The 18356-nt window shown below is 31.8% G+C and overlaps 1 protein-coding gene across 1 annotated transcript; it reads right to left on the reverse strand.

The window, feature by feature from the left end:
- Nucleotides 1-5973: 5973 nt before the first annotated feature.
- Nucleotides 5974-16666, reverse strand: LOC139506398 (uncharacterized; the record flags this gene model as incomplete). Its single annotated transcript, XM_071295450.1, has 10 exons — nucleotides 5974-6120; nucleotides 7478-7621; nucleotides 9009-9208; nucleotides 9801-9831; nucleotides 11704-11772; nucleotides 12635-12705; nucleotides 13952-14000; nucleotides 14945-15247; nucleotides 16242-16303; nucleotides 16636-16666. Coding segments are annotated over 10 exons (1107 nt in total), but the record flags the coding sequence as incomplete, so codon positions are not given.
- Nucleotides 16667-18356: the final 1690 nt, after the last annotated feature.

The raw sequence follows: 18356 nt of genomic DNA on the forward strand, positions 1-18356 counted from the left end.
TAATTTCCAAGTGATGTGTATCTCGTAGCTAGTGCGCTTTATTTCAAGCCGGCAAAATAGCATATTTCTTTAGAAATGCCGGATTAACTTTTTTGTTTACATATATATGCAATTCAAAGAACTGACCATTATTTCAAAAGTAGGTTTAATCTAAACATTTTGATTTCTTAAGCTCATGTATGTGATTGACTTTGTCATATTGTATAATATTTTAACAAAATGTTTGATACAATGAGATTTTTAACGTGTTTTTTTTTTATATAACATACAGTTTTAAAAATCTGATATTTTATTTATCTAATGCATACATGTATAGACTGACTGATGATAGAAATAATTTCAACTACTTGTTTTAATATGATTACATTGCAACACATGGATGCTCAAAATTAAGTTTGTTTCTTCAACTTGTTATAAATTCTTATTTTCACTTTGACTGATATATATATATGTTTTGAAACGATTACATGTATCTCAAATATAGTTAAATGCTTTCTTATTTAAATACTGGTATATCAGTAATTGTTTGATTGTTTAATGTAGATAGTGCACATTTTCATAGAACTTTTCAATAGTAAATATCAACCCTCTTTTCAAATAACGGTCAAAGGCACAATAACAAGTTTACTGTATAGTGATGGTGCCGGTAAAATAACCACCTCTATAGACATATGCTATTTTGCCGGCTTGAATTAAGACATTTCAATCAATGCCCATGGATAAATGGAACATGACTGACATTCTCCCCCAAAAAAGAAAGAAATAGGGATGCCATTTTAACCATAGATATAATAGATATATAAAAGCCACACAACTATGGCTATTATATCTGTGTTTTAGCTGACACGGTGGAAAAGGGGATTAGTTTAGTCTTTTATAGACAGAATATGCGTCTGGCATACACAATTTTTAATACTGGAATCTATGACGAGTTTCTATACTGATAGGCAAATACAGTGCCAATTTATCGTTGTCAACCAATGGCAACTAGTCGTTCAAAAAGTGCTCTTATGTTCAGCGACGGCCACAGTATTAACAATTGCCCTAATGACTGAGTTTGTCAATCTTGGGTAAGGAAGGTAATTAACAAAATGATTGTATGGAAAAATGACCTCTCTGATACACATCATCAATTTAATGTAGATGCACGAGAGCACGAATGAGATAAAATGAAAACCCTTGTGGTGCTAATGAAACTATTGTAGAAAATGATGCTACACAATAACCAATCAACACAGTTGAAACCCCCAACAGCTAACGAACTTGAATCTACAGACACATGCAAATGACAGTCAGTTTTGATTCCAAATGAGAGAGAGAGAGAGAGAGAGAGAGAGAGAGAGAGAGAGAGAGAGAGAGAGAGAGAGAGAGAGAGAGAGAGAGAACAACGATGAAGTTAATGAAGCAATCAGTATAAGGAGGTAAATGTGTGTTTTACTTCCCTTCATTAAAGAGGCCGTAAATGTGTGTTTTACTTCCCTTCATTAAAGAGGCCTATCATGATTTATCACACCTGACAAAAATACTATACTTCAATTAAGATCAATTAAGCAAGATTACACGAACTTGTCAATTTCCTTTACACTGGCAACAACAGATCCAATTTGACTCTGAACAGTCAGACAGTCTTAAAACATCCCTCTTTCAATCGTTATGAAAAAGACTGTTTAACATACTACATACCACATTGATAAATGTCTGGCGTACAGTCGTAGTCAATATCATGGTCGCTGTCTGTCGTATTTGTTTTTGTTTACTAGTATGATTTTCTATATGCATTAGGTCGTTAGTCCTCTTGTTTGAATTTTATTACCTTTTTTTTTATGTCGGGGCCTTTTACAGCATACTATAAGGAATGGGTTTTTGTTCATCATTGCAGCCTATGGCGATTCAACCATATTAAACGTAGATCGTACGATTTTTTGTGAAACGCTGGCCGGTCTCTCATTAGTGCCAGTCTGCTTAACAATCAGGCAGTGATGAAAACATGACACATAAAAACCCGCTCAACTCGACATTAATTTAAGTTTAGAATGGATAATGGTGCATGAATATAAAATTCGTTTCCTTTCCCTGTTCTGGTAATTCAAGATATGTTTTTGTTGAAATGCACTAGAAAATAACATTTAACTTCGTAATTTGCTATCATTCTATCCAAAATGTATCTAAATATTTCTTAAATTACCAGACACGCAGAAATACCTTCAATATAAGGATTTTTTCGGTCAAGTTTTGAAGTTTTTATAAATTGACTGATTCTTACAGAGACTAGGACTTAATCCACATTTAGTGAGCACTTTAAAATTCATCTCATATATTCCAGTGAACATGAGGTTAAGGATGATTCCGAAACAAGAAGCCCAATGTAGACTGATGTATCCCCATTTTTAACATTTTTACTTAATGTGTGTGTTAATTTTTATTCACACATTGTTGTCATCATTATGGATTTTTTTCCGACTGTCTACAAGTGAGAGGTTTAGCTAGCTACAAAATCAGGTTTAATCCACAATTTTCTGCATAAAGGAAATCCCTTTACCTGTTGAACCAAGTCAGGATACTACAGTTGTATTCCTTTCGTTTGATTTTTTGAGCTTTTTATTTTGCCATTTGATAATTGAGCCTTTCCGATTTGAATTTTCCTTGGACTTCGGTATTTTTTATGTTTTACTTTTTTCATATCTTGATTTTCTCAGATAAACGACTTCAAACTAGAATCTATGATAGGCGTGATGACTTCCAATTGTCAACTCCCCATTTCACAGCAGTAACAAACCTTTTGCCCAATTGTTAAGTGTTTGCATTCTTATTTGATACATTACGCTCGTTCGTGTTCACAATATGCGGATTGCATTAACAGGTGTGTGGTTCGCACACAAAAACTGCACCAACAATATTATCGATACTGCAAAAGTTTTATTTATACTGTATTCCTGTTACGTAATGTTGATATTTTAGCGATACTTTAACATTGCGATATAAGCGGGAGGTTTGGCTAGCCAATAAAACTACCAAGTTTTGAATATGGCAAAACAAACAAACAAACAAACAAATAATTTATTAGAGTCTCACCTCTTTAAAACATTTGATATACAACACAATATAATATTAACAATTTATAAAAGAGCCACTCTAAAAAGAGTTATGAGAGACTGTAAAAACACAGATTAAAATACATTTATATTACATCTATTACATATATCAATATATCTTAGCGTAAAACACTATACTGTTAAAAACAATTATATACAAAAGAAAACAGACAACATTATAAACACTTATTACGAGTATAAAATACACTTTCTCTTAAAAAGTACTTCATGGCAGATTTTGGCTGTAAAATAACAAACTCTATCATCATAAAACATAATAAAAACTTTTCTTCATTACTTAAATTACTAAAACTACTTTCTATATTGGCAGTTGTTATCAAATAGTCGGTTCTATGAATGTTGGCGTCTGCATGTGTTTGTTACAGTTCAGTGTTTCTGTTGTTCCGTTTTATTCCTCTTATAGTTGACGTGTTTCTCTCAGTTTACGTTTGTGACCCAGATTTAGGTCAGTTAATAGTAAATCGATTTATGACTATTGGATAGCGGTATACTTCTATTGCCTTTATTTACGGTCACCATTATAAATTAGTTGACCCACTCTATATGTCTGTGTCTCAACTCACTACCAAAATCTTTTTTCAGTCTGATATCTTTAGATTCCGTAATAGTTGCCCATAATCTGTAATGTTCCGAGTGTGCACTATTTTCTATTCTGTTATGTTGAGTGTATACTTGCAAGGCGGGTCATGTTTGAATAGCAGTTTTCAATGTCAACGCAACCAATCTCGCTACTTTTGAAGTTCATGTGATTCCCTCCGGTTTTTTTTTGTTTTTTATTTGTCTTCTTAATATATTATTGAAATTTGTTAAACATCGTTAAGATACTGTTGCATTAATTTACAGGCGCCATTATAATTTGGTTGACTGGTGTGAAGTATCTTTCAGTGATTACTACGAATATGTTCCATTTGTCACATTCACAATCCAATCCTCTCTTCTGAGATTATGACAACAACGGAGTCGACTATCATAGATTTTTCAACAGGTCACAATCAAACATGACTTAACTTTCAGAGCAAATGAGTTCATCTCACATGTTTTATGGGGTTTGTGATTGTCAATTTTGAGTTTACAGTGTAGTGTATTGTTTTTGTTTCTTATGGTTAAGGATTGTTTCTTTTTCAATGACGGGTTTTGTGTTTGCCCCTTTGTGTCTGCTCTTAATTTTTGAACATATATTAATCATGTCTGCATTGAAGAACGACTTTCGCTGAGAAAGTTAAAATAAAAACTTATGATCATAAGCGAGATATAAAGGAAATAACGTGACTTTTCATTGTTCATCATTCTGTAGCAACATTTGTTAAGTATCTGTATACTGATCATGTGTTTGCCGTTATTTTATCATCCGGAGATCATTGTAAGGCTGGTATCTTTGATTTTTTATTTCCTTGCAACTAGTATTTAAAGATCGAACGAAAAAAAATCAAGTCCGAAAGTGGAAATTGAAATCAAGTTGTGTTAAAACCGAGTTTAATAAGTATAATTGCCGAATCAATGAAACATGTTGCTTTGTATTGTTTGAATGTAAATGTTGTCATTGGATTTCAGCTGTGAAAAGACGGGCAGATAAAATCAATTTTCTATACGTAAGATCTACACGGCTAAAAAGTAACATATTTGGAGAAAAACAAATTCACAGGTTTTATCTTTTAAAGTACTGACAGTCTAATGAAATTTAAATACAAATAAATGCAATAAATAAACTGGGTGAACTCAAAGTTAAAATCTTTTATTAAATAACTATCATTATTGTTGTTAGAAGATGATTAAGTCCGCATCTACTAGTTATTTATTTCTTCTTATTTAATACTAGCAATAAATACTTATATCCGAAAGTAAATGTTTGTGTATGAAGAAAAAAAGACCACTTGATAGAAACAGGCGAAGCTGTTCTCTCATCTTGAATGTAGTATTGAGAGTGCTGTTAACCGTTGATATAGAAAATGATTTGCAAAAATGTCTTCATATCTTAACATTTCCGTTGATATCTACAAATGTCTTGAAAGGAGATGGGTCATGTAACACAAAAATGTTATGAAACTACAATATAAATATGTTGGGAAAACATTCGTTTGCATTGAAATTTATTCTAGTTAATACTTATCCCTTTAAAGAATAAAAGTTTCAATGAACATACACTTGTAGTGACAGTGTCAGCTTTATTTACTATTGATCTAAAGGACACAAAAATAATCAAACACTCAAAAACCAGTTGTTGGCATGACACGGGTTATGTTCTTCTCATATATGTTATGATGTTATGATACTAAACCCCTAACGGGAAGGATTGTGTCTGATGTTCATATGATGAAATCATAATCTTTCAGTCAGTTTAATTGAAGTCTGGAGCTGGCATGTCAGTTAACTGCTAGTAGTCTGTTGTTATTTATGTATTATTGTCATTTTGTTTATTTTCTTTGGTTACATCTTCTGACATCAGACTCGGACTTCTCTTGAACTGAATTTTAATGTGTGTATTGTTATGCGTTTACTTTTCTACATTGGCTAGAGGTATAGGGGGAGGGTTGAGATCTCAGAAACATGTTTAACCGCGCCGCATTTTTGTGCCTGTCCCAAGTCAGGAGCCTCTGGCCTTTGTTAGTCTTGTATTATTTTAATTTTAGTTTCTTGTGTACAATTTGGAAATTAGTATGGCGTTCATTATCACTGAACTAGTATATATTTGTTTAGGGGCCAGTTGAAGGACGCCTCGGGTGCGGGAATTTCTCGCTACATTGAAGACCTTTTGGTGACCTTCTACTGTTGTTTTTTTCTATGGTCGGGTTGTTGTCTCTTTGGCACATTCCCCATTTCCATTCTCAATTTTACTTTTTTTGATAAATGCATATATCAATGATTATAATTTCACTCCATGGTATTGTTGTAGTAAAATTCCACTGCTATCAGCTCCAAAGTTCATATCTGGGAAAGCATTACTTGGAAGTGGTTGTCCAAGATTGATATTAACTGATGGTAAATGTGTTGATTTGTAAAACTCCACTAACTGGCACAAACATGGAAAACTCGTAAAATATTGAAATACAGATGATTAATATGATTATCAAATTGAATGGTTGGATGGTCCATATCGGGTAATTTTTTTACTTGATTTACACCCTGAGCCGGTCTTTTAAAAACGTATAAAAACAGAATGCTTGACGATATGTCAACCACAACCCATACAAATCATTAAAATGATAAACTATCAAAGCGAACATTTTACAATAAAACCTGAATGGCAGCATGTTATTAAATATCTGTTCTATCTGAATGTTAACCGTTCGCTTTGTTATTCGAAGCGGGTATGTTTATTTTATGCAAAGATTTAAAAGTCATATAAAACTTCAAATTTAAAAAAAAGGTTGAACATGTTTAACATCAATTATATGGTGATTTTTATAAATTTACTGTTTGCAAAAAAATATTCGAAATATTAAGGACTTTCTTATCCAAGGCAAAGATAACCTTAGTCGTATAAGGCACAACTTTTGGAATTTTGAATCCCTAATGCTCTTCAAATTTGTAGTTGTTTTGGTTTTCTAACTAGTTCCAAATGCGCGAATGAAAATTTCGATGTCTTACAGGTTTACGTCTAATTAAGATCACTAAAGCCTATATTCTCCCCATTTATTGATACATAATTGTGAATTTACTCATTAGTGAACTTTGAAGCGAACGAGTGACATTTTAAATGAAAGAGTTGTATCCATAATTAATATTTTTGCCGGCTTCCATAAATTTATTTCTGGAAATAGCTTGTTAGAATGGATGCCAATATATATATATTCAGAATATGTAATGCTTTATTTGCTTGAAGAAAAAAAAAATGAAAACAACACGTTTAATAGTTTCATGCGTCCAAACAATTTAACATATAATTAATTGAATCAATTATGTTAAAATCGTTCAAGTAGTTATTTCTATTTTTTTGCCCGCTTTTTCTTATTTAATAAATCACCTTTTTATCTATGATGTGCCTTAATTACTATTTTTTCATATTAGGAAAAGAAAAGTTTTTTTTTAACTTTAATACAATTTCGCCATCTGAATTACACATTACAAGTAAGTTAATTGGCGATGAACATGCATATTAAAGGAAAGGACATAATAAAACTGCAGTTACTGTATCTAATTTAAGTAGTTTTTTGTTCATTAGATGAAATCAATGGTCTATAATATTCTATAATATAGTATATATATATAGTATATGATGTTATTAAAAGTAAAATCCCAAAAATATTGAACTCAGAGGAAAATGCAAAACAGAAAGATCCAAATCAAATGAAAAAATCAAAAGCTAAAACATATCAAACGAATGGATACATTTTTCAGAACAAATTGATATGAATAAAAAATAATACCTTCTTCAGGTTAAAATCTAAAAACATCTTTTTCTTTTTGTTGATTGCGATCGGAAAACTAGTTACTTCCCGCTTGGTTTTTAAATATAAACAATTGGCATATCCCGGCTGGTTAACAGTTGGAGTAATAAACCAGTTTCCCAACTGAAATATAAGGAATTAACATAAACACATATCTTTATAATATCGCATTATACAATACAATACAATATGAAAAAGAAGATGTGGTATGATTGCCAATGAGACAACTATCCACAAAAGAATGGGTATATTATAGTGATATTGTGTATAACAAAATATGTGCAATATTGAAATATTTCAATTAAATTACACCCGGACCAATGGACCTTTAAGTTATGTTATAACATGTTTAGTTATAAATTAAGCGTTTGGTCTATTACAGAACATGACGAAGAATCATTGTTGTGCACAATACAATAAGTATCATACCTGTGTATTAATTACATGTAGCAATGAGTCAATACTTATCTTAAAATAGGAGTGAATAAATAAATAATCCACCTATTAATAGCGTGCGTAGGGGTATGAGTGTTATTTGAATGATACAGCTTGACTGTCGTTTCAAATTTGCAAATTATATAGTTTTACTAAAAGTAGGACAAAGATTTGACTTAGCTGATTTATACTTTACTTTTAAGTCCCATTTAAATTCTATGTTCAACAAACGTAAATGTTTTAAGTCTTCCCTCACTTTTTGATCTCGAGAGTACATGGTTTTAGTTGTTCCAAGAACAAGTGCCAACCTAATTGAAATCGGTATTATACCGCTTAATTCATGTTATTCCTCTAAACAAAAAAAATCTAGAACAAAAACATTAACGAGAACTTAAAAGAAAATGCTCAAGATATTTCTGATGTGTTTTTCTTTGCCCTTGTTTGATCTTTAACAAAGCTGGTAACACGTTGTTAATAACAAGGACTGGTAACAAAACATTAATATGACATGTAAATGCATGTTAGCAATATTGGAGATGGAAAAAAGTACAGTGAGGTATTAAGGTGTAAGAAAAATGTTGTTTAATTATCTGAAATAAATCGTGTTTCAATGGTACTTTATTATTGTCTTTCGGTTCTGTCACTCCGTCTGTTGACAGTTGGTCGGCTTTTTTCTTGTTGCCATATTTTTTGTGTGTCCTTCTTTAATAATCCATGTGGCATTTCTAGTTTTCCTACGACACTTTTAATTGTTTCTTTGCACGTTTAAATGAAATACACCACTCACTAATTTGTTGTATGCAGAACACGGACACAACTGGAAATTAAAACCTTGCGTCGTTTAGCAAACAGTTAAATGAGCTGTGCATCTTTGATATCATCAAAATATGTGGAGGATAAAGAATCTGTACAAAGGTACCAATAATTATTGGATTTTTTTTTTCTTTGCCAGTCTGTGATCAAGATTATTAAGTGATTGTGGTTACATACATTTAACAACGTCTTTCTTAATCTAGTAATGTATAAAATATTTTACCATTGAACCAGTCTTAAAGACGTTATAACCATTCCCTACCTTTCCATTCTGATCGAGAACTTCTTTCATTAAGGACACTTCATTCCCATCTGTGATATAAAAGAAACCGTCCAGAGTGCATGACCGTGATACTTTCTTTTTAGAAGAAAAAATGCCACCACGTTTTTGATTTCGGCATTCGTAACAAGTGTCTATTCTTGAAGCTATTGCAATATTCGGAACAGATTGTGAAAAACTACCTAAAAATACATAAATGCAACTATGTTACATATTTTAAACTTAATCTGGTCATACACGTTTAAAATTGTAGGTGTAGTAGCAAGACAAATACTAGTAGTACGAATCCTAAATTCCCTTTACATGCAGATTTTTACTTATACTTTAGAACAAAGCTAAGCATTTCGAGTTTGTTATACACACATATTCATATATATCTTTCAAACTGAATTAAACTGTACGTATTGCTATGTGTTTAATTAATCTGTATTGTCTAGATCTAGGAGAGGATTTGGATCTCACAAAACATGTTTAAGCATTTTTGCGCCTGTCCCAAGTCGAAGCCTTTGTCCCATGTAAGTGCTGATGATTTTTAATTTCTATATACAAATATTCCAATTGTAATGGTTGATATTGAAAACTTTTTGACATTCTTGATCAAATGTGCCATCAAAATTTTCTCATTTGATTTACTAAAAAAGTGAAACTTAATGGTATCGAAATTCTCTAGGAAATTTAAATATAAACAACGTATATTTTTTATCTATAATTTACATGTGCTAAAATCTATACTTAACACATATGTGCCACTGCTTTGTTTATATATTGATTTACCTGGTATTTTGTTTGTCGTCTGGAACGGATTCTGAAATTAGATATTTAGCAATTGTAAGACAAACAAAATAATAGAGATAGCAAATTGACAACCAAAAGTCGTGTCCTTTTGACCATGTTGACGTAAAAATGCAAATTGATAAAATGACCCAAGACACTTCAAGATATTAGTCTGTCAGATAAAAAAATATATCTTTGTACTACTTTATATTTGCTCCGGACCAGTACAGGACCTACAAAACTTCTCACTTGATTTTCATTTCTTAATATTTAAAAATATGGTTTATACCATCACTATTTATATGCAGTATTTTAAAATACTGTTGTTGAAAATGTGTTAAATCGAAAAACATATGATTATTGTCTTTGCTCCAACACTGCATTCAACATTGCATTTTCATGATAAGAAGACTAAAGAAATCAGAATGACGTATTATTATCAACGAAACATGTGTCGAAAATATTTGTTCTTTTAACTAGCTTGGAAATGACATAGAGGAAACTTTGAGCTTGTAAGAATATGTCAATCGTAAATGAAAGTTTATGTCATCACACTATGTCTTTAATATAAACATAAAGAACGTTAGCACACACATATAAGCCAACACTTTTATAATGCCTATGTTTTACCATGTATAGCCTATTGTAGTTCAATTTTGAAAAGCTTTTTACAAAAAGATTCTGATAAAATATAAAATATAAAAGAAAATCGCGAAAAGAGCAGAAAAAATTGAAAGTATATTTCAATGTTTTTAAATGACCAACTTTTAATGTATACACGTGTAGTCTTCTATCTTGTTTAAAATCAGTGCACCATGTACATATCAATATTTTCACTTGTCCATTCGTTTTTGATGCGTTTTGTTATTTGATTTTGCCATGTGATTATGGACTTTCCGAATTGATTTTCCTCTAAGTTCAGTATTTTTGTGATTTTACTTTTTTCAAATATTTGCACATTTGATGTTCGCCGAACAAAACAAAAAAAACATCTATAAATGATTCGGTACATTTTTTGTTAATTATTTTGAAAAATCAATTTGAGACCTTGGCAAAAAATTAATAGCCTAAGTAAAACTTTATGAACGCTAAACTTGTTGTGAGAGTGTTTTAAAATTGTTGTGACTACTTAAACTATTTAAACTTTTAAGGTATATGTGAAATAAACTATTTAGGTGTAATATCACCATCAATTTTCCCCTTTCGATCTTTATTAAATTTGCAAATTGTTCTTCGGAATTTATCTTTGTTTTAAATAAGAAAACACTTGGCATGAGTAAAGTTTTATTCTGTCCAGTAATATAGACCAAATTTCACATAATATTTTATTGTATATAAGAAAATAACCATCTGACACTGTAAGTCAACAAATCAAATGTTCACCTATTTATTACCTGTGTACAAGCTTTAGTAATCATGCAAAATCAAGTTTCCAAAATATTCTGTAAAAAACACCAAATGAAAAAATAATGGTGGTTTGAAACACCCAAGATATATGTTTATGACCTAGACATGTTTTACTCCAATTAAATGCAGGATTAATTTCCTACACTGGTCATATTCAAGGAAAGACTTTTTTCGACTCTTTTTGTTGTATACAACCGTCTGTGACGTACTAATATTTGGTTGTATTACACCCGAGTAAATTATCAATGATTTTTTTAAATCAATTTCATTTTATCAAAGCTGAGTAAATTATTAAGCCTTTCTTATTTCCTTAAGAATCGTTCATAATTTCTTAATAACATGTATAAGAAGAAAGCAAATATATGATATTGAAATATCCATTAAATTCTGAAAGCCACAGGAACATATCTTAAATTGCATTTTCCCCGATGCTATCCTAATGCTTTATTAATGCGGCAGTCTACAAGCAACAAAGATACAATTTCTGACTACTCACCGATTTCTTATATGTGTCAAAATCGTTGTAGGTGGGGTCATTCATCGAGTACGCTTGACTGAATTCATTCTATTAAATGTGGAATAATTAATCAGCATGATTGATGACTAACATCGTTATTGTCCGTTAAAAATATTATAGACAATAAGGCTAGGTAATTGTTTCTTACAGGGAATTGTCCTCGATACTCTCCGTACTTAAAACTATTAGATTATACTGCTATACAGAGAATGCAAGCTATCTTTATTCCTCTCTTAAATACGAGAGTAACAGAGTCTGATGTATTTATGATGGTACCAATTTCTTCGTATTGGCATTTAAAATTTGGGTATCATGTGAGTATACGGCTGATCGACACTAATACACAACACTCGGGTTCTATCGATGGAACGAAATGAATGTTGTCATCTCGCTTGATAGCAACGTATATGGTAATCGGGTGTTCTATCAACTTCACTTTAATCTTAAAGTAAAACCGAATAATTAAAGACAACAGTATTATACTGCTGTTCGAAACCTTACTTCTGTTCTTTGAGATTATCTATTATTTTGAAACAAAAGTAGACACAATGAGATAGCTGCATAACAGCCCCATTATATACTTCTAAGAGATAGAAAATTACTCATTTCATGTGTCAAGAAGCACATAGACATGTTTGCGACTGAATTCAACTGAGGCTTCCAAAAAATTTCAATGTTTATGAAAATAAAATGTATCGGTTTTTTTTAGTATCTAGCTGGGAAAAAAAGTTGAAACGTATTATTTTGAATTTTGATGGATGAATGGATGGATTGGTGTTTAACTTTGAGTTGTAAATATTGTACTCCACTGAGTCGGATTTTTATCGTGCTGGTTCACAAGGTAACGTTACATCTGCAGAATGAGATGCCTTAAAAGGTAAAAACAAGTAAAATTGTATACAGATCATACCTGTACAATATTAGGATTCGATTCCGCCGAATATCTATGATTGGTTGGTGTAGCTGCTGATGAAGAAATATCTGAAGTGAAAGAACATAAAGATGTAATGAAAAAACCAATCTATTCCATTGAAATGAGGTAATTGGACAAACAATATCAATAAATAACATAATAGAATTTGGCTTTGATTACAGGTGGCCATACTATTTCATCATAAAAAAAAGTGTTTACATGAATTATATATATTTTTTTAATGTATAAGTACCCGTCTACATCACCTTTTATTTTGTGTTTTTGTTGGATGCATTTCTATTTGTATCAATCTGATGATGAGTTAGGCTTTTTTAACTGATTTTTAAAACTTGTTCTAATGTTGTTACATCACTGTCCAGGTAAGGGAAAGGGTTAAACACTCAAAAGAATGTTTAATCCGGCCACATTCTTTATGTGCCGAGTGGTTGTCGTTAGTTCAAGTCTGTCATATTTGTTTTTCGTAAACTGTTTTGTTATAAATGTTATAAATGTTCTTTGAATAGACTTATTAAGAAGGGATATAGTTACGATACTGCTGTCAGGTCATTAAAGATTGCATATTTTGGCGTTAATATTGATTCACTTATAGGGTCTTTGCATCGGAACTAAACACATTTATTCAAAAACCAGTTGTTGGCATGACACGGGTTATGTTCTTCTCATATATGTTATGATGGTATGATACTAAACCCCTAACGGGAAGGATTGTGCCTGATGTTCATATGATGAAATCATAATCTTTCAGTCAGTTTAATTGAAGTCTGGAGCTGGCATGTCAGTTAACTGCTAGTAGTCTGTTGTTATTTATGTATTATTGTCATTTTGTTTATTTTCTTTGGTTACATCTTCTGACATCAGACTCGGACTTCTCTTGAACTGAATTTTAATGTGCGTATTGTTATGCGTTTACTTTTCTACATTGGCTAGAGGTATAGGGGGAGGGTTGAGATCTCACAAACATGTTTAACCCCGCCGCATTTTTGCGCCTGTCCCAAGTCAGGAGCCTCTGGCCTTTGTTAGTCTTGTATTATTTTAATTTTAGTTTCTTGTGTACAATTTGGAAATTAGTATGGCGTTCATTATCACTTAACTAGTAAATATTTGTTTAGGGGCCAGTTGAAGGACGCCTCCGGGTGCGGGAATTTCTCGCTACATTGAAGACCTGTTGGTGACCTTCTGCTGTTGTTTTTTTCTATGGTCGGGTTGTTGTCTCTTTGGCACATTCCCCATTTCCATTCTCAATTTTATTTTTACATTACGAATCTATTGTATGACTTATTAAACAACATTTACCTCTTGCTGACATACTGATGTGTTGTTTTGGAAATGGTACTTCGCTTTCCTGTAAATTTTAAAATATTTTCACTTACTTATACAGAATATTTATTTTTCTAATGATATAATGATCCACTTAGTATATATTTGATTGATATTTATAATTTTTATATTTCTTTTTCTTCCAAAAAGGCACGGCTGAAGATACTTTACATTCCATCAAAATTCACTGTTGAAAAGCCGACAACACCGCGACAAAAAGTGCAAAACGACAAAATACTAATAACACTAAAAAACGAGGGTTGTATAAGGTGTTACGGAATAGTAAGCAGATGTAGAAAAGTTAGCAAACCCTGCTTCAAATTTGACAACTGTCTTGTTGTTTATCGTAGTTCAAATTATTGTAAACGTCTCATTTGGTGATGCCAAAATTGAGGAAAAGGGAACGGGTTCACATTACATTCGTTTAATGTGTTTGAGCTTTTGATTTTGTCATTTGAGGGACTTTCCATTTAGAATTTTCCTCGAAGTTTAGTATTTTTAAATCATATTAATATTTACATTGATAGCCAAATAATACGATTATTTTAGTCCAAACGTTACAGAAGTGGCAGGCGTTAGGATGCTGGTTATCGAAATATGTTACATCTATCCCAAAGTGAATTTTTGATATTAAACCCGTGATTGCTTCTTAGATCTGCTTACCCTTCCCGAGCATCTGAGATCACCCCTAGTTTTTGGTGGGGGTTCGTGTTGCTTATTCTTTAGTTTTCTATGTAGTGTCATGTGAACTATTGTTTGTCTGCTTGTCTTTTTCATTTTTAGCCATGGCGTTGTCAGTTTATTTTCGATTTATGAGTTTGACTGTCCCTCTGGTATTTTTCGTCCCTCTTTTCTAACATTGCCGAAACTGGTACACATCTCGAAATAGTAAGGTACAGAACATCCTGTTCTTAAAAACTCCGTTAGCAGATCATGGTTAACACATTTGTCATTTACAAACATACAAACCTCATCCTTTGATTGAAATGTATTGACAGTGACTCTACAATCATCGACTGTTGTGTCTATTGCAGTACTAGACGCGTCGTTACTACTGCTGAAAAGTGATGCAGAAGAGGATTGTCTACTCCTTGTTTCCGAAAATGCTTCATCAGGATCATCAATTGTAAAACCTTCAATAATTACTTTGTCATCTTCAGATGTGTTCATTACAAACGTATCTTTATTGTTTGTGTCTTCCGATATTGGTTGAAGCTTGTAGCGACGAGAATTTCCTTGTTTTCCTTTTATCAATATCTCCATTTCATCTCCCTTTCAATATAAACATAATAATCAATTATTCAGAAAATGATTTCCAAAATCAATTTTCAATGAAATAAAATCAAACATTTTAACACCGAAAAAATCGGAATTAAGATAGTAGAAAGAGTCCTTTAAGTATGAATTGTTTTCCTTTTTTGAGATTTCATTCGAGCATAATAATTACTAAAAATAGAAAAATCGAGATATGGAGAAAAATTAAAAACAAAGTTGAAAGATGCCCGAGACATTGGTTATTAGCAGGTACAATATTTAATCTCATTTTAGCGGAGTGTTACAAATGAAAATATAAACTATGTTTTTGTTATAATTATGTTCATTATCCTCACACAGGGTTTTTAGTGTCATTTTTATTTTATGAATCCTTGTTTTATTTTTCGAAGCCTATCATTTCAAACTCTATGTTACCTTTGAAATTATTACATCCTGAGTTTTTATGTAACCACCCACATTATAATAATCACACTATATGCAGCCATTACATATAACTGGTAGGGGCCTCGGGGGCTGAGTTGTCTTATTAGTAACTACTGTAATCACTAGCCAGTCAACACTGAGGTTGTGAGATCGAGCCCCGCGCTCTTGCGGATGCATTCGACTGCAATCATAATTGACTAGGATTGCCAGTTTATCTATCAAAGGTCGGTGGTTTTCTCCGGGTACTCCGGCTTTCTATACCAATACAAACTGGCCGCCACGAGAAAGCCAAAAAGCGGCGCTTAAAGTGGCATTAAATACACAAAAAATCAAATCAAATCATATCATATTACTGATACTAGTACACGAACACACCAAGTTCTCTAAAATTAAAGGTGCAAATGGTGGTCCATATTCCTTTGACGCAGACGCTGAAATTGATATTCAAGGTATGATCAACTGCATCAGGACAGTATGGTGTACTACCAGTTCTCGAAGTTTGTCATTATGGTTAACTTGATTTGTATACCGATTTAGAAATAAACAACTGTCGTTATTATTAAAATACCTGTGAAAGCACAGAACTTGGAAGCCCAAACTGTAAGTATGGTTCGGCCTGTTTGTCATGTCCTAAAGTATTCACACAATATTTTATAAATCATTAAAGAAATAAGGACAATTTATAACATTTGAGATTTATCATAACATGAATAACATGCACATAAAATAGTCAAAGTTCTATTAAATTTGCATCGAATATCGATGAATAGAGATCAGTGCATTTTTATTTTATGAATACCAGAAAAATTGTTAGAAAATCATGTAAGAATCATTTAAAATTGACTACCAATTCCACCTGGTTTCAAACTTGGTCTTAAATAGACTCATTTATTTAAACAAACACTTGAGGAATATACCTTTATATATTTAAAGTTCCTTCTATATATTTTAAATACACTTACCACTGTAATTAGTTTTTTGTTCTGCAAATGTCTGTAACAAATTAAAGTATATGTAATAAACATGATTGATAATTGGACCGAATAGACTAAATAACTGTAACTGCAAAGGAATTATATAAATTTCATACAAAGTATTTTATTTTCTGATTATTGTACTGCTCACATTGTTGTAATCATCAGCCTTTACATCAACAGGATAACAAATAAAAAAAATCAGTTTTGATATAATTATGTTGATAATTGTTGTGTATTTAGAATATAATTATCAGTTGTTTCCATAGAGAATAATACATGGCAAAATCCGTATCATATGTCGTATCATCCCGAGACATCAATATCAGCCCAAGGGCCTTTAGGCCCGAGGGATGATATTGGTCGAGGGTGATACGGCATGTGATACGGATTTTGCCATGTATTATACGCTTTATCATATATTTCAACAGAAGAGTATTATATTATATGAACTGTTTTCTGATCCCGATAGATTAGCACTGGGTTACCTTCAGTTCTGCTTTTGTCTTGGTTCAAAGCCTTAAAATAACTGCTTATACAAAGCACCTGGGTTACCTTACCATTTGTCTGCTGCTGTTTTAAAAATATTTTGTTATTATTGTATTTATTTGAGTGTTTTGTATTTTTTATAGTTGCATTTAGTGTGCCAAAAATATGCAAACTTGATGTTCGTGACGTCACATACAATATGAAAACTTGACGTTCGTGACGTTACATACCAAACAATGACGTCATTAAAAAAAATGACCTATTTTGAGGAAATGTTTTCTTAAGCAAAAAAAAACAAAAAACTTTATGTAAAAAAAAAAAAAAAAAAAAAAAAGGTATGCGATACGGGGTATGCGATACGGGTTTAGCTATGCGATACGGGGGTATGCGATACGGGTTTAGCTATGCGATACGGGGTATGCGATACGGGTTTAGCTATGCGATACGGGGTATGCGATACAGGGTAGGTGATACAGACTGGAAAAACAACCTTTATTAGATATACAAAATAGCTGTATTTTGTACTAAATATATGATAAATTGAAATATATGTTATTGATCTAACCCCGTTTATAAATGCTTTGTTATTCTCAGCCTCCTTGTTTGTTCTTAGATCTTAGAGAAGGTCTACTGCCACCCTTGCAGACACAGTACTACCAACTCTCTTGTATTTGGTTTTATAAATATTTACAAGGTCCACTTATTAATAACATTTTTGAGTTATTATAATTTACAACTTTTGTGAATTTTGGATCCTCAATGCTCTTCAACTTTGTACTTGTTTGGCTTTATAAATATTTTGATATGAGCGTCACTGGTGAGTCTTATGTAGACGAAACGCGCGTCTGACGTACTAAATTATAATCCTGGTACCTTTGATAACTATTATTTTAACTAAAACTTGAGATTCTATTAACAAAACACATCTCGTGTACACATTTTTATACCTATTACCGTTATATTGAATTTGATTTACCTCACGCATTTCATTTTAATATAGTAAGATATCGAATTCAAGTAGCTATGTAAAGAACTTTAACGGTAGTTACACTTACTTTTATTTTCAATATGAATTCATTTCTCAATCTTACAATACATATTTGTTTTATTCTATAGTTCAGAAAATTGGCCACATCAGTAGATATACAACTTTTTAAAATGTAAGTGAGTATTATAGGTGTTGTGTGATACATAAGGGCGTCTAATGCGACTGTCATACA

The sequence above is a fragment of the Mytilus edulis genome, unplaced genomic scaffold (assembly GCF_963676685.1).
Source record: "Mytilus edulis unplaced genomic scaffold, xbMytEdul2.2 SCAFFOLD_840, whole genome shotgun sequence".
NCBI lineage: Eukaryota > Metazoa > Mollusca > Bivalvia > Mytilida > Mytilidae > Mytilus > Mytilus edulis.